Source organism: Somniosus microcephalus, chromosome 25 (assembly GCF_052327205.1).
Source record: "Somniosus microcephalus isolate GS21.2 chromosome 25, FLI_Smic_1.0, whole genome shotgun sequence".
Taxonomy (NCBI): domain Eukaryota; kingdom Metazoa; phylum Chordata; class Chondrichthyes; order Squaliformes; family Somniosidae; genus Somniosus; species Somniosus microcephalus.
The window spans coordinates 27,276,405-27,297,567 of NC_141011.1; the positions used below are offsets into that span (position 1 = coordinate 27,276,405).

Genomic DNA, 21,163 nt, shown 5'->3' on the forward strand with positions numbered 1-21,163 from the left:
CGCGTTGTCTCCCGGTTCACTCACGCCCCAAATTAAAAATTCTCATCGTCGTGTTTAAATCCCTTCCTGGCCTTGCCCCACCCTATCTCTAATCTCCAGCCCTGCAACAGTGACCGCCCCACTCCCCTGACTCTGGCCTCCTGTGCATCTCTTCCCTCCACATTGGCAGCAATGCCTTCAGCCACCTAGGCCTTTCCCTCCACCTTTTAAGACCTTCCTTAAAAACCACCTCTTCGACCAAGCTTTTAGGCACCCCTCCTCATCTCCCTTGGCTCGGTGTCCATTTTTTTCTCGATTACGCCTCTGTGAAGCGCTTACAGGAACCGTATAAGTGCAAGTTAAGGAAAAAGGGAGGAAAAATTGATTTCTATTTTCAGGAGAAAAAGTCTCATGATACCAGATAAACATTTTAGCACTTTCAGAAAGCCCATTCAAAAATTGGATGGCCGGGACCAAAACGGGACAGCAGGAGATCTGCACCAAAACTAAAACATGCTGAAGACCTTCATCCGACCCGCTGCTGCTGCTGTCGAGCTGAGCACAAGAGGGCAGCCGAGAGCAGATTGGAGGGACATTTTCTCCTTCCCTTCAGGGAGCATTCTCTGCCTCTGTAGGGTTGATTTTTTTAATGATCATCTCCCTTCTCCCGGGGGTGCTGACTCTTGATGGGGGTTGGGTGCCGCGGGTGACGGCTGACCTCTGGCACCTCACCCAACTGGCCATTCTTGTGTGAGCCGAGTGAGTTCCAGCGGGCTATTCAACTGCGGAGGGCATCGCAGCCAAGACCGCTCATGTCTTCAGGCACACTTTACAGCAGGAGCGACTGGAAGGTGATCAGGAGCTGTGACTTGGGACTATGCTGAGGTTAGCTTACTCGGCACTGACTGGAGCTCACAGCAGGGATCCTGAATCACAATTTATGTTTAAAAAAAAGTAATGGTGAAAATTGTGTTTAGAAGATGAGGGAAATCTTTGATGGTGAAAGGAGCTTTGTTTCCATTCTCAGGAGCTGGTGACTGCATCAAGCTGCCCCAGGACAGACGCAGCACTGGCAGTCGGTACGCAGTGCATCAAAGATTTCCCTCATCTTCTAAACACAATTTTCACTATTACTTTTTTTTTTACATGCTGTAACCCAGTCCTGAGTAAGTGTGGACATCTTTATTTCCCACATGACTTCTCTTTGGAGTTTGTCTGAGTGAAATTGATAACTTCATGACTAATTGAGTGGTTTTGTGCTGTGGACCTATCCGCACAGAGTGTATCAACTCTACTTCGTGTGAGGAATTACTGGGGTTTTGTGTAATTTATCTTTCGGCGGGAGGGGGTTCATCGGAACGGTAGCATAGTGGTTATGTTACTGGGCTAGTAATCCAGAGACCTGGACTAATGATCCAGAGACGTGAGTTCAAAACAGTTCTTTAAATAAATCTGGAATAAAAGCTAATATCAGTAATGGTGACAATGAAACTACCGGATTGTCATAAAAACCCATATGGTTCACTAATGTCCTTTAGGGAAGGAAATCTGCCGTCCTTACCTGGTCTGGCCTATGTGACTCCAGACCCACAGCAATGTGGTTGACTCTTAACTGCCCTCTGAAATGGCCTCGCAAGCCACTCAGTTGTACCAAACAAAGAAGTATACTAAGAATAAAACCGGATGGATCACCCGGCATCGACCTAGGCACTGGACATGCCAAAGGCACACCCAGCCCAGTCGACCCTGCAAAGTCCTCCTCCAATAACATTTGGGGACTTGTGCCAAAATTGGGAGAGCTGTCCCACAGACTAGTCAAGCAACAGCCTGACAGAATCATACCTTTCTGCCAAAGTCCCAGACTCTTCCATCACCGTCCCTGTCCCACCTGCAGCACTGACCCACCAGAGGTGGTGGCACAGTGGTATAGAGGAGGGAGGGAGTGGCCCTGGGAGTCCTCAACATTGACTCTGGACCCCATGAAGTCTCATGGTATCTGGTCAATCATGGACAAGGAAATCTCTTGCTGATTACCACCTCCCTCAGCTGATGAATCAGTACTCCTCTGTGTTGAACAGCACTTGGAAGAAGCACTGAGGGGAGCAAGGGCACAGAATGTACTCTGGGTGGGGGGCTTCAATGTCCATCACCAAGAGTGGCTCGGTAGCACCACTGACCGAGCTGGCCGAGTTCTGAAGGACATAGCTGCCAGTCTGGGCCTGCGACAGGTGGCGAGAGAACCAACACGAGGGAAAAACCTACTTGACCTCGTCCTCGCCAATCTACCTCACATGCATCTGTCCATGACAGTATTGATAGAAGTGACCACCACATAGTCCTTGTGGAGACGAAATCTCGTCTTCACAATGAGGACACCCTCCATTGTGTTGTGTGGCACCACCACTGTGCTAAATGGGATAGATTCAGAACAGATCTAGCAGCTCAAAACTGGGCATCCATGAGGCGCTGTGGGCCATCAGCAGCAGCAGAATTGTATTCCACCACAATCTGTAACCTCATGGCCTGGCATATCCCTCACTCTTCCATTACCATCAAGCCAGGGGACCAACCCTGGTTCAATGAGGAGTGTAGAAGAGCATGCCGGGAGCAGCACCAGGCGTACCTAAAACTGAGGTGCCAAATTAGTGAAGATACAACACAAGATTACATACAGTGGAAACAGTATGCTATAGACAGGGCTAAACGATCCAACAACCAACGGATCAGATCAAAGCTCTGCAGTTCTGCCACATCCAGTTGTGAATGGTGGTGGACCATTAAACAACTAACGGGAGGAGGAGCTTCCATGAATATCCCCATCCTCAATAATGGTGGAGCCCAGCACATGAGTGCAAAAGACAAGGCTGAAGAGTTTGCAAACATCTTCAGCCGCAAGGGCCGAGTGGATGATCCACCACAGCCTCCTCCTGAGGTCCCCACCATCACAGATGCCAGTCTTCAGCCAATTCGATTCACTCCACATGATATCAAGTAACAGCAGAGCTCACTGGATACAGCAAAGGCTATAGGCCCTGACAACATCCCGGCTGCAGTGCTGAAGACTTGTGCTCCAGAACTAGCTGCGCCTCTAGCCAAGCTGTTCCAGTACAGCTACAACACTGGCATCTATCCAACAATTTGGAAAACTGCCCAGGTATGTCCTGTCCACAAAAAGCAGGACACATCCAATCCGTCCAATTGCTGCCCCATCAGTCTACTCTCAATCATCAGCAAAGTAATGGAAAGTATCATCGACAGTGCTATAAAGCGGCACTTACGCACCAATAATCTGCTCAGTTTGGGTTCCACCAGGACCACTCAGCTCCAGACCTCATTACAGCCTTGGTTCAAACATGGGCAAAAGAGCTGAATTCCAGATGTGAGGTGAGAGTGACTGCCCTTGACATCAAGGCAGCATTTGACCGTGTGTGGCATCAAGGAGCCCTAGGAAAATTAAAGTCAATGGGAATCGGGGGGAAAACGCTCCACTGGCTGGAGTCATACCTAGCACAAAGGAAGATAGTTAGAGTCATAGAGTTATACAGCACAGAAAGAGGCCCTTCGGCCCATCGTGTCCGCGCTGGCCATCAAGCCCTATCTATTCTAATCCCATTTTCCAGCACTTGGTCCATAGCCTTGTATGCTATGGCGTTTCAAGTGCTCATCTAAATGCTTCTTGAAAGATTTGAGGGTTCCTGCCTCTACCACCCTTTCAGGCAGTGAGTTCCAGATTCCAACCACCCTCTGGGTGAAAAAGTTTTGCCTCAAATCCCCTCTAAACCTCCTGCCCCTTACCTTGAAACTGTGCCCCCTGGTTATTGACCCCTCTACTAAGGGGAAAAGTTCCTTTCTATCTACCCTATCTATGCCCCTCATAATTTAGTGCACCTCAATCAGGTCCCCCCTCAGCCTTCTCTGCTCTAAGGAAAACAACCCCAGCCTGTCCAGTCTCTCTTCATAGCTGAAGCACTCCAGCCCAGGTAACATCCTGGTGAATCTCCTGCTGTGGTTGTTGGAGACCAATCATCTCAGCCCCAGGACATGGCTGCAGGAGTTTCTCAGGGCAATGTCCTAGGCCCAACCATCTTCTGCTGCTTCATCAATGACCTTCCCTCCATCATAAGGTCAGAAGCGGGGATGTTCGCTGATGACTGCAGAGTGTTCAGCGCCATTCACAACTCCTCAGATAATGAAGCAGTCCATGCCCTCAAGCAGCAAGACATTCAGGCTTGGGCTGATAAGTGGCAGATAACATTCACGCCACACAAGTGCCAGGCAATGACGATCTCCAACAAGAGTGAGTCTAACCACCCCCCCTTTACATTCAAAAGCATTACCATTGCCAAATCCCCCACCATCAACATCCTGGGGGTCACCATTGACCAGAAACTTATCTGGACCAGCCACATAAATACTGTGGCAACAAGAGCAGGTCAGAGGCTGGGTATTCTTTAGCGAGTGACTCACCTCCTGACTCCCCAAAGCCCTTCAACCATCTACAAGGCACAAGTCAGGAGTGTGATGGAATATTCTCCACTTGCCTGGATGAGTGCAGCTCCAACGACACTCAAGAAGCTCGACACCATCCAGGACAAAGCAGCCCACTTGATTGGCACCCCATCCACCACCTTAAACATTCACTCCCTCCACCACTGGCGTACCATGGCTGCAGTGTGTACCATCTACAAGATGCACTGCAACAACTCGCCAAGGCTTCTTCGGCAGCACCTCCCAAACCCGCGACCTCTTCCACCTAGAAGGACAAGGGCAGCAGGCGCATGGGAACACCATCACCTCCAAGTTCCACTCCAAGTCACACACCATCCTGACTTGGAAATATATTGCCGTTCCTGGGTCAAAATCCTGGAACTCCCTCCCTAAGAGCACTGTGGGAGCACCTTCACCACACGGACTGCAGCGGTTCAAGAAGGCGGCTCACCACCACCTTCTCAAGGGCAATTAGGAATGGGCAATAAATGCTGATCTTGCCAGCGATGCCCACATCCCCTGAACGAATAAAAAAAGATATTAAATGATTAGGTAGAGTACATAGGGTGAAAGGCCTTTGTTTACTCTGGGCTTTCTTATGGCCATCTATCCCTTTCCCCCTTTTGCTCCACCTCTCTCCCTTCTATCTATCTAGTTCTCTCTCCATCTCTCTTCCTCTTCTCCCCTCTATCCAGTTCTCGCTCTAATTTTCTATCCATTTCTCTTCATCTCTTCATCATTCTTTTGCCCCTCCCCATTATCTATCTTATCTTGTACTTCCCTCCTCACCTACTCCCCAGCTAAATCCCTCCCTTTCCCCTTCCTATTCTCCCTTCCCCCTTCCTATTCTCCCTTCCACACCTCACCTCCACCACTTCCTCACTCTCTTCCTGCTCCCCTTACCCGCTCCTCCTCAGACCCACCATATTCTCCCTCCCACTCATTCTTCCCTCCTCACCTCATCCCTCCCCAGCCCACAATCCCTCTTTTTCCCCATCCTTCCCCCTCCCTCCTTCCCCCTCCCTCCCCATCCTTCCCCCTCTCCCCATCCTTCCCTCCCCTTCTCCATCCATCCCTCTCTCTCTCTTTCTCCACCCTCCCCCTCTCCACCATCCCCCCTCTTTCTCCCCCATCCTCTCTCCTCTCCCCACCCCCTCTCCTCTCCCCACCCCCTCTCTCTCCGCTCCCCACCCCCTCTCTCTCCTCTCCCCACCCCCTCTCTCTCCTCTCCCCACCCCCTCTCTCTCCGCTCCCCACCCCCTCTCTCTCCGCTCCCCACCCCCTCTCTCTCCTCTCCCCACCCCCTCTCTCTCCGCTCCCCACCCCCTCTCTCTCCTCTCCCCACCCCCTCTCTCTCCTCTCCCCACCCCCTCTCTCCACCCCTGCCCTCTATATTCCCTCCCTCTCCCTTGGATCTGTCTCTCTCCTCCTGTCACTCCTGCCTGGGGGCGGAGCTGTTGTTTCCATGGAGCCGGCTGTACGCGGCTTCAACACACGAGAGAGACGGACAGAGCCCTGGGGACGGGCCTACGGTAACTGAGACTCGGACAAAGGGTGCGATAGCCCGGGGAGCGGGTCCCGGGGCCCCTGAGTGAGGGAGGGGAGTGTGGGGTCGCGGCAGGCACGCTGATGCTATCTGAAAAGACTGAAATAATGAATCCCATTGCTGGGGGATGGAGGGCGACACACACAGCAGGAGTGTCCCAGCCTGTGCTGTGCTACACCAGGGCAGCAATAGGTGATCTCTGCCTGGTCTCGGCACCCTGGGCTGGGAAGGGGAGGGGGAGTGAATCAGCCAGGGTTCCTCTTCTGATTCTCCAGTGACTCCTGCAAGGACAGGATATAGGGCTCGTCTGTGACGCCTTCCACAGTTGGATATCCTGCTGAGCCTTGCTGACTGGGCTCTTACATGAAGAATAGGGCGAAGTACCAGGGGCTGAACCCCCCCCCCCCCAAGCACCTGGAGGGGAAAACACAAAGGAATTTGTTGCTATTTTAATTGTACAAAACAACTAGAATGTAAGCTGTACCAATCCTTTTTATTTGTTTATGGGATGTTGTTGTTTTTGGCAGAATCACATTTATTGCCCATTCCTAATTGCCCTGAGAAGATGGTGGTGGGCATTCTTGATCAATGGTTTTTAAACAATGAGGCCTATTCAATAGGGCATTAAGAGTCACGTTTATTTCTGGTGTCAGCCCACTAGTTGCCATATTTGCTATGGTGGTCCCATAACCACCACACTACCATACCCTGCCACCGGCTTTGGAATTGCAGCTCTCTTTAGCATTGTCAAAATTTCTGTCTGATTTATTCATAGATGGCAGGCAGTGGCACGAAGAGTTATTTAAAAAGCTCCAATGGGATCTACGTACTTAAAGCCAAGACAACATGCGTTGGACGACTCGAGGAGTCGGACCTGCGTTTGCAGGTGAGGTGCGTCGGGCACTGATTCACTCACTGTGTGAGGGCCCTGAGGGGGCGAGCAGCCGGGTGGAGTGACATTCAACACCTGGTGCCATTTTCAAAATCCAGAGAGTGAAGTGGAGGACGGAGCTGCCCCAGGTGACCTGTGTGATGTCTCCTGGGACAGGAGTGAAGAGGCTTCATGATGCGTGCCTTAAAATTGGCTAAACACACAGGAATTTTTAAGTTTCCCGCTATATGATCTTCCCACTATTTGGTGTAAAGCAGAACAGGGCTAGTAAAAATTGGGGGCAGTAGAGTTGTTTTTCAGAGATTTGGGGCTGAGAATAAGGCACTTGGGAGCTCATCATTCCATCTGATTCGATACATGGCTCAGTGGTAACTAATAGTGATCCATTCTGCAGCTATTTTCAGTCATCTCAATGAGCAAGGTTATGGATATGTTGTCTTTTGTACACAGAGAGTTGTGGCCACATTGACTCCGGCCCAGTCTCTTCCCCCAGCCCATTCCCACCACTTTGGCCTTGGCCCCATTAGAACTGGCTTTCTTCCCAACTCACAATCCCCCAAGGAAGAGATAAGAGAGAAAGCGGGGAGAGAAGAGGAGAAAGGCCGAGCCTGAGTGAACCAGCAAACAGAGCAGAGAGTGAAGGAAAGCCAAACAGAAAAAGAGTGAACCAGAAACAGGGAGCGTGAAGTAGAAAAGGAGAAAGCGAGAGGAAATGTGTAAACCAGAAACGGAGAGTGTGCAAACCAGGGAAGGAGAAAAAGAGCACACACAAACCAGAAAAGGACAGAGAAAGAATGAACCAGAAGAGGAGAGAGAGAGAACTGTAATGGCAGAGCCAAGTAAAAGAGAGAGAAGCAGAAGGAGATGAGAAGTGAAGGAGAAAAAGAAAACAGGTGAAAGGTGCAAATAGAAAGAGTTACAGAAGGAAAAGAGAGAAACTATTTTCAGACTTTCCATTAGCGGGTCGGAGGGGACTGAGAGTTTTTCTGGTGTAATGACTTGCAAATGTTTTGACAACTATTGCAGTAGATTGTATTTGCTTATTTTTATTACCCAAGATGACATGTTTCATGAGTGAGGTGCTCGGAAGTTTGCTTAAAAAATTATAAAAGTAAAATATATTTTTGCTCCAGAGTTTCAGCATTTTGCTCCAACAAAATGAAGTGTCTTCCCCCGCCCCCTGGTAAGGTCCCAAGTTTGATTCCCGGTCTGTACTGATTGAGCTATCACCAGCCAAGAGAGCGAGATGGGTTCTATAACTGATCTCGGTGCCCCTGGCTTGGGAAGGGGAAAGATCAGCCGGGGTTCCTTCTCCTCACCACTATCCAGTCACTCCTGCCAGAACGTGTGCGTATGTAGATACATGCTGAGGACAGGTCAGGCTGTGCTGTGAGGCTCCCCATGGTTGAATGTCCTGCTGACACTCAATAGCTAAAGTAGCACATGAAGAATGGGCACTTGGGTAATATAGCAAAGGGTCGTTGGCACCTCTAGCCGTACCCCAGGAGACGAGGGGAAGGTCTTGCTTTTAGACAAGTCTCAACTGTTTATGAATCCTCTTGCATGACCAATGTTGCAATGCTTGTCCGTTGGTGCCATCATTACTTTGTGGATTTCTTCAATCAGAAGGTTGTGTGTTCAAGCCCAACCCTGGGACTTGAGCACGTAATCTAGGCTGGCTCTCCAATGCTGCATTGTTGTAGATGTCCATCGGATGGTGCTATTTGAAGGAGCAGGGAGTTCTAGTGTCTTGGTCAATCCATACAACCCAAAACAAATTAACTGCTCATTCATTATGGGATGTTGCTGTGTGCAGAATGACTGCCCATTTTACGCTGCACTTCAGAGTAATTAATTGCATGCGAAATGCTTTGCGATATTTTGACATGACACTACATAAATGCACTTACATTTTATCATTGAATCTTTCTCTCTCAGACTGGAGGGATCGAAGATCATCACGCTCTGATCGAGTTGAGCGACTCCGAGAACTGTTTTGTTCTTCAGGACCTGAACTCCTCCAACGGAACTTTTGTTAATGACTGTCGTATCCAGAATGCAGCAGTGCGACTGGCACCAGGGGACGTGCTACGTTTTGGGTTTGGGAGTGACACTTACGAGCTGGTGGTGGAGACCGTTCCTTCGGTGAGTGCAATGCCCAGAAAGAAGCCACCGTGTTTATGGAATAGCAGCGTGAACATTCTCCCGAAGGGACTGACTCACGTTGGGGTGTCAGCCATGGCTCAGTGGGTAGCACTCTCGCCTCTCCGGTCGTGGGTTCAAGTCCCGCTTCAGAGACTTGAGCACAAGATCCAAGCCAACTCTCCCAGTGCAGTGCTGAGGGAGTGCTGCATTGTCTTTTGGCTGAGACGTCAGTCCGAGGCCCCGTCTGCTCTCTCAGGTGGACGTAAAAGATCCCATGGCACTGTTTCGAAGAACAGCAGGGGAGTTCGGCCCCGATATCCTGGCCAATATTTATCCCTCAATCAACATCACTAGAACAGATTATCTGGTCATTATCACATTGCTGTTTGTGGGAGCTTGCTGTGTGCAAAATAGCTACAGCATTTCCTACATTACAACAGTGACTGCACTTCTAAAAAAGCACTTCATTGGCTGTAAAGCGCTTTGGGACGTCCTGAGATCGTGAAAGGCGCTATATAAGTGCAAGTTTTTTCTTTCTTTTTGGTGTACTGTTCCTCTCCACTGTGGCCATTCTTCATGTGAGCCGAGACGGTAAGTGTCATCGGATACCTAACTGTGTACGGGGGGGGGGGGGCATCACAGCCACACCCGTATCTAACCACCGTTCACATGCACACTTTCCAGCCTGGGTCACCAGATAGTGATCAAGAGCGGCAACCCTGACTAATGACGCCGCCGCTCTGGTCTCGGCCAGTTGGAGCAGCTCACGGTGGCTGCCGCCTGGTTTTATACTCGGGGGTGTTTATTTCAAACTTTGGATTCTTGTTGTATGGTGAGCGAGCTGGACAGTCGCTTCTTCGTCGATAACCTGCTGACCAGTGAGGACTGGGGAGAATACACCTGAGGAGCAGAGATGCGACACGTTCTCCAAAAATAACTGAACAACATTATAAAGTAGCATATTGAAGAGCTTGTTTTATTTTCTGCTGTTCAATATTTCATATTTACATTATTAGTGAAGACGACTATCAGCCAAACATAGGAAGGCAGCCTGTCTCTGGGAGCATTTTCAGGACCCACCCAGTATAGAGTGTGGAGACCTGTACTGGACATTCTCAACCCTGGTACGGAGGGCCTTTCCTGTTTTCTTACTTAACCCATAAAACCCTCTAAGTGTGCTCATCTTAAGAATACCCGACAAGAGTACAAGAATGTAAATATTATTCATACCGACTTCAAATAAGAAAATAAATGAAATGGCAGCAAAAAAAAAATTTTCTTCATCTTCCTAACCAGGAATGTTGAGGCAACTGTAGTTCCCTAAATGCTGCCCAACTGAGAGATCAATCAGCTGACTCCGCACGGAGCCAGCTTCGAACCCTGAAACCTTCCTGGGACTCAGTACCACACAGGGTGGTGCTTTTATCCATCGAGCCATTGCGGCACCATGATTGTTGTTGGTAGTTTTCGGAGGCAAACTAATATTTACAGAAACATCTGCAGGAGCTGGGAGGGAACTAAAGGTTTGTAGCAAAAGTCTAAATGACCTTAATATTAAAAAAAAAATGTTTTAATGGCATAATCATTTATTCTCTTCTACTTTTACCCCATCTTCTTTCACCAGTCCCTCCTCTCTGGGCTACGCAGTTGCTAGGTGGGCAGCTCAGTTAGATTCCAGGCCATCACTGGTGCTGCTCTTGGGACAGTCACCAGGGGGCAGGTGAGATTAGGGATACCCAATCCAGTTTTTATACACACACCTCTCGCCCTGTGGAAGAGTCCAGGCACCGTCCAGCGGCTCCTCTCAGTCATGCCCTGGGATCGGCATGTAGCGGAATGTGTGATCCACCATTTTGTGACACCATTTCTGTCGTATATCCACACCTTACTAACAGTCGTAGTGTTCTACAGTAAAACTGCAACAATCTTTGGGAGCTTTTTTGAAGTCTGGAAAGGACGCCATCAAAATTAATAAAAGTAGAAGAGAAGGTAGATCAAGAAGTAGTCGTTAGATTGAGTAGAATGTGCCTAGACTCTCTAGAGTTTAGAAGAATGAGGGGTGGTCTCATTGAAACGTATAAGATTCTGAGAAGGCTTGACAGGGTAGATGCTGAGAGGTTGTTTCCCCTGGCTGGAGAGTTTAGAACTAGGGGTCATAATCTCAGGATAAGGGGTCACCTATTTAGGACTGAGATGAGGAGAAATTTCTTCACTCGGAGGGTTGTGAACCTTTGGAGTTCTCCACCTAGGAGGGCTGTGGCGGCTCAGTAATTGAGTATATTCAAGACAGAGATCGATAGATTTTTGGACCTCCAAGGGATATGGGGATCAAACGGGAAGGTGGAGTTAAGGTCAAAGATCAGCCATCTTATTGAATGGTGGAGCAGGCTCGAGGGGCCACATGTCCTACTCCTCCTATTTCTTATGTTTTTATCTTATGTTCTTATGATACCAACCTGAGCTTTTAAAAACAGACCAGGAAGATCTCGGTTTCAATGCCTGGCCTGTTCTGTTAGCTTCTCTCAGCCGAGGCAGTGGTAGGTTTGTTACAGTTGGCCTCAGCACCTTTTGAGCTGGGGAGCTGAAAGTTGCCCTGGGTACCTGCTCCTAGGAGCCGGTGACTGCTGTTAAAATGCTGCGATGCCCCCCGTGTTTGAATAGCCTGCCGACATTCATCGGCAAGGGTTCGCGCATGGAGAATGTTGAGTTGGGTGAGATACCAGAGGGCTGCTGGTACCTGGGAAACCGTATCCCATCAAGGGTGTGCACCTTCAGGAGGAGAGTGGAAATGACCACAAAAGCCATACAAATGAGACAGTGGACGTACAATATCATTACAGACGAGGAAAGCTATTTGACCCATCATAGAATCATGGAGGGTTACAGCACAGAAGTAAGCCATTCGGCCCATTGTGCCTGTGCCGGCCCTTTGTTAGAGCAATCCGAGATGAATCCCACTCTCCTGTATCTTCCTTTGCTTCAAATTTTTAATGCATTTTTTCAATAAAACATGCAATGCTCCCTGCCTCAACCACTGCCCGTGGCAAAGTATTCCATTCTCCCATCACCCTCTGCATAAAGAAATTTATTCAATCTATTCTCCTCTCTCTCTCTCTCTTTGAGACAGTTTTAAATTGATGACCCCCTTGTCACTGAGTCCCCAGCCAGAGGAAATAGTCTTTCCCTATTCACTCTATAGCCCTTCATATCCTTTAAAAACCTCGTTTAAATCTTCTCAGACTCCTCGGCTCCAGTAGAAAGTCCCAGTATATTAAGTCTCTCCTCATAACTGCAGTTTCCCATCCCTAACATTAGGTCCTGCTATACACAAAACTGTGGTCTAAACAATGTTTTGTACAATTTTATTACTGCTTCTTTACTCTTGCACTCGATGACCCTATTTATAAAACCCCAAATACCATAGGCCTTTGTATGTTTTTATCTACCTGCACTTGCATTTTCAGGGATTTATGTATTTTGAACCCCGAAGTGTTTCTGTTCCTCCACACCCTTCAACGATCTTGTATATCCCGGTAAGATCTCCTCTCTGACACCTCCTTCCAAAGTATGAAAGGCCCGAAGGTTAGCCAAGTCTTTCCTGATGACGTATGAGGTGCAAAGTCTTGTGGCTCTTCTCTGCCCTGCCTCCAATATATGAATGAATGTCTCCTTTGTGACTCCGTAACCACAGTGGCACACCTTGCTTCAGGTGTGCTCTGACCAGGGCACTCTACTCTGATTTATCCCCGACTGTTTTGCTTACACAGTTCAATATTTTAATGGCTTTGTTGATTGCTGCTTGACACTGGTTGGATACGTCGAGGCAAGTGTTTAAAGGCTGATGAAAAATGCCACCACTCCTTGTTATTCTGATAAAAGGTTTGCAAGTCCAAACGAATGTTTTCTTTCCCCCCCTCCCCCTTCAGGTGTTTTGTCCTCCAGTGAGTCAGCGGTCGCTGTGGCCTGGGCACCTTCAGCTCATCGAGGACCCCAAGCCATGCACGTCCCCCGCCGCAGCCTCCCAGCTTCCCTCACTCTCCGCTCAGAGCTCCGCCAGCGCAGCCAATGGATGGATTCAAGGAGGCAGCACGGCAGTCCCCCACCCGCCCCTGAGGAAGCGGGCGGCAAGCGCAGGCAGCAGGCGGGTGACAGGCAGCTACTCCGCTGACATCAGCAGCAGTCCCCCCACCGTGAGACGAGGTACAAGTACTAATTAAAAATGGGCACGGCAACCGATGCAATCACGTCATGTCGCCATCTACTGGGCTCAGAGGTTACAGGGGTGCGGCCCACTTTTGATCTTGGTATCTATAGATGCTAAAAATATTCAAAACCTGTGCAGAAACTGCATCACCAGGGCTCACGAGGCAGCAGATGCTGTAGTTGCTGCAGGGCGAGTGTTTTTTTAGGAAGGCAGTTCGTCAGCTGTGACACCGAGTCTCTGGGCTGACCCCTCGTCCCCACCTCACACACTCTCCAAAAGGCCAACAGGACACCGTTTAATCTGGAGACTGCGTTAATGGATCATCTTCTGTTCGTGTCATTGGCCTGAACGGACTGTTCTCAGAAAGTGCCATGCCAAAAATGAGAGTTTTGAACCTCGGGGGCAAAATTTGGTTACTTTGCGCCTCCTGGGGGCCGCTAATGGGACGCAAAGCAACTAGCGTCCGGGCGCGGCGACACTTGCGACGCTAACGCCTCTCGCGAAATTCAGCGTAAGGTTAGTGGCAGCGGTGGCCGGTAGCGCCCCGCGGTACCGAGCCTCCGGCGATGACGTCAGCGCCCCGCTCGCGCCCCGTCCGCAAACTTGGGTCGCGCCCCCTGATGTACCGCCGGACTCTATGTCCGTCAGGGTCGGGGGGGTGTACGTGCGGCCAAGGTGGTGATATTTAATGGGGAGGTGCCAGGCGACCATTTTTTTTGCTGGCTGCCTGCCAGCACCTGCCCCCTCTGCCCCCCTCCCGCAGGGTGCCGGCCGCGATTGGGCAGCCCGGCTCTCCTCTTGCCGGCACCTCGCTCCCTGGTGGCCCAGCAGGGACCCGGTTCACGCTGCGCAAGGCCCCTCCCCTTTAATAAGGGGAGGAAGGCCTGCAGTACCATGGCGCTGCGGCACACAGCCCGGCGATATTGGGCTGGAGCCCCCCAAGAGGGAGGGGGAGCGCTTCCAATAGCGCCCCACCTCCTGCTTGGGGTGCTACCAGCCAATTTTGGCTGCGGGGTCGCTAACTTTTAGTTACTAAAAGTAGCGCCCCAGCAAAGTTAGCGCCCCAAAGGAGGCGCGACCCAATTTCCCCCCCCCCCCCCCCAAGCAACTGCATGCGTGCGGGCTTCCGAGTGTGCGGTTATTTCTCTGTTTTTGCTGGAGCCGTGGAATCTGCCTGATAAAGGGATATGGGGATAGTGCGGAAAGGCAGAGTTGAGGTAGAAGATCAGCCTTGATCTTATTGAATGGCGGAGCAGGCTCGAAGGGCCGAACAGCCTACTCCTGCTCCTATTTCTTCTGATCGTTTGTTCTAAAAGGGGGCAGATTCAACAGCATATCGCAGAACTGCCTTTTCACACAGCAGTGTCCTCTGAGCGTGTGTCACAGTGGGTTAGCAGGGATTGGGCTCTGGGCGGTTAGCTGCAGCTGTTCTGTATAAGGAATGTTAGCTAACTTTAAGCAAAAATAAAATAGATGTGAATATAAGGCGGCATTTAATGGGCTGGGATATTCTGCCTGTGTCCCGGTCTTTGCTCCTCCCTCAGCCAGTCAAAGACAAATCAACTGCTCACTCATCTCGCTGCCGTTTGTGGGATCTTACTGTGGGCAAAACGACTGCTGGGTTTGTCTACATAACAGTCACTGCACTTAATTAAAAGAATTCTGTAAAACACTTTGAGAGGTTTCAACAAATGTGATGAGGCGCTATGAAAAGGCAAGTACAGTAAACTCTTTCTTACCTGGCACCTATGGGACCAGGATGGTGCCGGTTGATGAAACATTCTGGATAACAGAGAGGTTTACCTACCAAGGCAATTTTTAACACAAACAAAAATTTTAAAAATCAAGAAATTTACTGTGTAATTGGGTACTCACCTACAGAATGTTCCGTTAAATGTATGGTAGAAGATGCTGGTTATTAAAGTATTCCGGATGATAAAGTGCCATTTAAACAAGAGTTTACTGTATATTCTAAAATGTAGCCCTAAATATATGTAAAATATATAAGTACCCTCATCAAAACCCTCAGAAACATAGCTATTACAGCACAGAGACATTCAGCCCATCATGCTGGTGCTAGCTCTTCAACTGGAACTACCCAGTGCTTCACAGACAATGAACTACTTTGAACTGCAGTCACTGTTGTTCTGTCGTGGAACAGAACATCCATTCTGCAAACAGCAGTATCTCCCCACAAGCTGCAATGAGATGACTGACCATCTGTTTTGGTGATGGTTGATTTGAAGGAGGAATGTTGGTTAGGAAAGGGGAACTCCCTGTTCTTCTTTAACATTCACCTGAGCAAGCACAGGGCTTTAATCGAACATCTCACCCACAGGACAGCACCTCTGAACAAGCAGCACTCCCCCCAGTACTGCACTAGAGTGTCAGCCTTGATTATGTGCTCAAGTCCTGAAGCAGTGCTTGTAACCAGATAAATGTATTGCATCCTCCCCATTAAACTGAAACCCTCCACTCTGACACTGGAATTCTCCACGTCCCTTGCTCTCTGCACTCCTTAAACAGTGACCCCCCCCTCCACATTCCCTCTGATCCTGTAATACTGGATCCCCTTATCTCTCACTCCAGCGTTGACAGTCACTATGCTCCTGCCGTTACAACTCTTTCTCCTCCACCTGGCCATCTCCCTCCCTGCTTTCATAAACCTTCTCAAAGCCCTCCTCCTCGACCCTGCCCTAGGTTTCCTATCATAGCCTCTCCATTCTCCTCCCTTTCTCCCATGCTCAATGCCCACCATATCCCTTACCTCCCTTATTGCGAAGCGATGTGAGATGTCATTAGAAACATGCTGTTGTTGATGGTGGTGATGTCGATGATGTTTTTACTCTCTCGTTACCAGGGGCCTGGACTAACACCCCGGGTCGATCTGTGGGGAATGGGGTCCCTATATCCTCCTCTCAGACCCTGGAACTGCTCTTGCAGGAGAAGGTGAGTCGTGTCTGCCATTCCTGCCCAAACACTAACACTATCAGTCCAATCTGTCCATCATAATAACAAAGTTAATGAGTCATTGGTTAACGTTCTTCCTCCTTACTGGTTAAGTGTTTAAGTTTCTGTGTTTTTCTCCATTCCAATTGGTTTATTTTCTACATTTGTTACTTTGGGACGCCCTGAGGTTCTGAAAGGCTCTACATACATCAAAGACTTTCTTTTCTTCTTTCCTTCTCTTTTTCTCTCTCTTTCTCTCTCTCTCCTACCTACCTACCTACCTACCTCAAGACAGGCCAAGGTTAAACCTTTAATTTAATTGTTCGAGTTGACCCCATAGTGTCAGGGCATTCGAATGTGGTAATAGTTTGTGTATGTGCACCTTATCAATTGCAGGACCAGCGAATCCTGAAAATGGGGGATGAGATCAGCTGCCTGTGCGTCTTTGAAAGCGAGTCCAAGCGCAAAGACGCCATCATTGCCAACCTGCGCGATGAAATTGCTGCCTTGAAACACCAGTTAGCCCAGATGGATCCCACCCAGAACGACCTCGAAATCACGCAGCAATTACTGACACTAGGGTGCGACATCGATGCCAAAAAGGAGCAAATCAAGACGCTGAAAGATCAGGTACGCCATTGGCGCTGTTTACCATGAATTGCATTGCTGCGCAGTGCGTTTACAGTAAATTGAATCCGAACAGGTGAAATCCGCGCTTGCTGCAACGGGAACAAAACTGCCCGTCACTGGTGATTTTGGGCAGCAGGTGTCTGCATTACCCAGAGGTCTGTTTTGACACCATATTTAACTTGTCCAACTGCAGATTTTGAATTCCTGTAGTGACCTTCTGACATGAATCAGTCATTCATGAAAGAAAGACTTATGAAATAATACTGAGCAACCTGCGGGTGGCGCTGTCCAGGGAGCGTATAAATACTCGGGCACGGGCCCAGCTTGCACAGGACATTCTTAACAGGAACTAGTGAAGGACACAACTAGACCTCCATGTTGTAAAACAGTTGATTAAAGCTTTGTTTAACGCTTAGACCAAGTGCCTAGTAGTTTTCTTACGTCACCTTCGTTCTCTTTTTGGGGATCAGAAGCAGCACCTGGAACAAAATTCAAAGCAAGTAATAAAATTAAATGCTCATATTGAGGTTGACAAAATCTGCTCGTTCTTCACTGTCCCTGATCTAGCAGTTAGATTGTTAATTCACATCTGCAGCCTCCAAAGCTGCCGTATGTGTCCTTGGCCGAATTCTATATACACGTGCGCACACTTTTTAAACAGCGGTCATTGGCTGGCGATCAGGCACAGCTACCCTGGCTGAATTACCTCGCCCTAGCCCAGCGATGCTGAGGCCAATTGTATGAGCTGCTGCCCAGCCGGAGACCAGCACAGACCAGCGATCGCATCTGGTACCGCCCGGTCTGTAGGACTCCGTCGTGTGCTGAGTTCAAATCCTGCAGTGTGAGGGTGGGCGCCGACAAAGGAAAACTAATAATCACGTTCTCTCTTTGCCTCTTTTGTTAAAGATTACCCAGCTTCAGAAGGGCTCCAGTGAGGTCATGCGGCATTCTCTGACAGAGAGAGATCTGGAGATCACTAAACTGAAGAACGAAACTGAAAAGCTGAAGAAAGACCATAATATTATCACAGGTAGGAGAGCAACTTTGCCCACCAGCCAGGAAACGTACTGAATAAGTGACAGGCGGTAATACACCGGGTCAGTGACGGGCGGTAATACAGCGGGTCAGTGACAGGCGGTAATACACCGGGTCAGTGACGGGCGGTAATACAGCGGGTCAGTGACAGGCGGTAATACAGCGGGTCAGTGACGGGCGGTAATACAGTGGGTCAGTGACGGGCGGTAATACAGCGGGTCAGTGACGGGCGGTAATACAGCAGGTCAGTGACGGGCGGTAATACACCGGGTCAGTGACGGGCAGTAATAAAGCGGGTCAGTGACAGGTAATAAGTTGCGGCCCTGATTTTAACCCTGGGCCAGTTTGCAGCGGGGGAATTTTTGTGTCTGTTCAAAAACTCATCTGCTGCTCCAGAATTTTAACTCCCGGCCTCTTTTAAATGCTGCCGACCGATTTCCCACCCTTTTCCGGTTGCGTGTTTAGCGGGAACCGGCGGAAAAACACAGGGCCCGAAGGCCGTCCCCCGACAAAGGGTAAGTGGTGGGATTGGCTGCTGGGCCATCTGGCGGGCTTCCCCGTGATCGAGGGGGGTGGGGGGCAGGCGAGACCGTGGGGTGGGGGCAGGCGAGACCGTGGGGTGGGGGTGGGGGGGGGGGCAGGCGAGACCGTGGGGTGTGGGGAGGGGAGACCGTGGGGCAGGGGATCCACTTCACCGCTGGGTTCTCCTGGGCGAGGAAACTCGCTGCCGCTTCGCCCTCGCGTTGTGGAGTAATAATTGCAGTCGGGTCCCGATGGTGTCATCAGGACCTGATATAAACATGTTAAAAAGGCCCCCGCTGGCCTTGGGCAGGCGTCCTTGCCACCTACTGAGGAGAGCAGGTGAAAATCAGAGCCTGTCGGCTCCTGGCAGCTTGGGGCGGGTAAGCTACTTGGGCGATTTTAACTGCCCACCTGCCCGGTGTCTGCAGAGCGGGTAGGGTTAAAGCCACCCCCGGATCAAAGACAGGTAAGTAATAGACCAAGTCAGTGTGACGGACAGATCAGCGACAGGCGGCTACTTCACCAGGCCCGTGACAAACTGGCGGCGCGCTGCATTAGTCGTGGGCGCAGCAGGGCGGGTGGAAAAAGTCCCGTTCCAACTTGTCCTGACGATTTTGTGCTCTTCCTGGTCAGGGCTGGTGACCAGCTTGCAGCGGCAGGTAGCTGCCAAGGAGCACCAACTGCTGCGGGCAAACGCGGAGGGAGAGAAACTGAGGAAAGAGATCCGAGAAAAGGGCGATCAGCTGGCAGCCATGTCGGCCAAGGTAAGCACTGGGGGAGGAAGGAAAGGGGAAAAGCATGATCAAAATGGAACATAGGAACAGGAGTTGGCCATTTAGCCCCTCGAGCCTGTTCTGCCATTCAATGAGATCGTGACTGATCTGCGACCTAACTCCATATACCCGCCCTTGCCCCATATCCTTTAATACCTTTTGGTTAACAAAAATCTATCAATCTCAGATTTAAAATCAACAATTGACACAGCATCAAGGGATATGGCGATAGGGCCGGTGAATGGAGTTGAGGCAGAAGATCAGCCATGATCTCATTGAATGGCGGAGCGGGCTCGAGGGGCTGAATGGCCGACTCCTGCTCCTATTTCTTATGTTCTTATCAACCGCCATTTGCAGAAGAGAGTTCCAAACTTCTTCCACCCTTTGCGTGTAGAAGTGTTTCCTAATTTCACTCCTGAAAGGCCTGGCTCTAATTTTTAGTCTATGCCTAGAAAATGGGTAAAAAGGTAAAAGTGGGGTTGGGGTCGAAGGTCAGCCATGATCTTCTTGAATGGCGGAGCAGGCTCGAGGGGCCGCAGGGCCTACTCCCGCTCCTGTTTCGTATGTTATGTTCTTGGGTAAAGCAAACCAGGAGCACTGAGGCCAATTCTAGCTCCTCAATTGCTTTCCCCCACTGCGATCAGCTAACTGAGCACAGCCCTGAGATTGAATCCTGGCCTATCTTGTCCCGCATGGCTCAGCCACTCGCTGGATAAATGAGCTGAAGCACCGTCTGGCGCTGGCCTGAACATTTGGAGCTGTCTTCTCTGGAGAATGTGGGCCTGGCCTGTCTTGAGCGAATCCCTTTCAGCTCTTTTGTGTTGAGTTTCTAAATAAAATTCCTTTCTGGTTCAGTTTTCTAGAATGAGAGAAAGCAAGAATCACCAGGAGGAGCTGGTGACCAAAGAGAAGGAGCTGGTGACCCACAGGCATGTGAGTGAAGCTAGGAAGGTGCATCATCATCTGGGAGGGGCATCGTCACCGCATTAGAGTTTTTTGGGCTATTTGGTCCTCCCCTCCTCTGATTTTCTGCCCTCCTGTCTTGAAGATGCTGACCGTCTTTGCATGCCAAAATCTTCTCTCTGCCATTTTAACACGAGCCATCGCCCAAGAACCGTGTCAATTGTAATTTGTGGTTCTAATCTCTATTATACCAGGAGGAGGGAAGCTGAAGGAGCTGGTTGACCCGTGGTGCTCCTAACGGCCCGTTCAAATGCAAGGTTGTAGAAGAGCTGAGAACCGGTCAGCTGCCTGTATTCTGCATCAGGCATGGGTGCCCGGTACAAATCAGACTTGGGTTTCAGGGAAACCGGATTCTCTTCGCAGGGTAGTGCATATGGAACAGGCTCCCACCAGTAGCAGCTGATGTTTAGGAGGTTAGCACTTTGACAAGGAGCTGAATAAATCGCTGGTTGGGAAAGGGATCGTAGGTTGTAGGTCAGGTACGGACTGAGGGGGTAAGCCAGGGGGATTGTGGTGGGGAAAATGTTGGCGGTGGGTGGGTGAGGAGATAGCAGGCCAGGGTTGAACGGTGGAGATGTGAAAATGGATGAATGTTCTGGCGCTTTCTGGAACGTTCCCTCAGGAGGCTAAATGGGTGGGGTAGAGTCTACGATAAGGGAGATTGTACACGGTCTATGGGAGGAGTGGTTTAGCCAAAAGGCCTTTTTTCAACCTCTGCTTTCTGATATTCTATGGAATTAAAAAAGGCGGGAGAATATAACTGGTAAACAATTAAAGCCGTTTTTGTGTTTGTGTCAGAATGTGAAACAACTGGAGAGCCAAGTGAAGGAGCTGGTGTCGCAGATCAAGCAGCTCCGCTGTCAAGAGGAGGACATGAAAGCCAATGTATCTGAGGAGAGGCGGGTAGGCACCAAGGACTCAATTTATCCCATACCTTTCTCAAAGATGCTGGCTCGTGCTGGGGTACAGTTCCATCGGCGTTGGTTGCCCTCCAATACCTCCCACCCAAATGCCCATCTCTTCACGTGTGAGCTAAA

General features: G+C 49.8%; 1 protein-coding gene across 1 annotated transcript in view; it reads left to right on the plus strand.

Moving 5' to 3' along the window:
* The first annotated feature begins 5,881 nt into the window (after window positions 1-5,881).
* fhad1 (forkhead-associated (FHA) phosphopeptide binding domain 1) overlaps window positions 5,882-21,163 on the plus strand; it is a 125,713-nt gene continuing 110,431 nt past the window's right edge. The window contains exons 1-10 of the mRNA XM_085966937.1: window positions 5,882-5,999; window positions 6,789-6,899; window positions 8,844-9,050; window positions 12,977-13,250; window positions 16,115-16,203; window positions 16,600-16,833; window positions 17,740-17,863; window positions 19,024-19,154; window positions 20,019-20,096; window positions 20,925-21,029. Of these exons, the coding sequence (XP_085823063.1) occupies window positions 6,789-6,899; window positions 8,844-9,050; window positions 12,977-13,250; window positions 16,115-16,203; window positions 16,600-16,833; window positions 17,740-17,863; window positions 19,024-19,154; window positions 20,019-20,096; window positions 20,925-21,029 (1,353 nt within the window). The 5' untranslated portion in view covers window positions 5,882-5,999. The remainder of the gene's footprint in view (window positions 6,000-6,788; window positions 6,900-8,843; window positions 9,051-12,976; window positions 13,251-16,114; window positions 16,204-16,599; window positions 16,834-17,739; window positions 17,864-19,023; window positions 19,155-20,018; window positions 20,097-20,924; window positions 21,030-21,163) is intronic.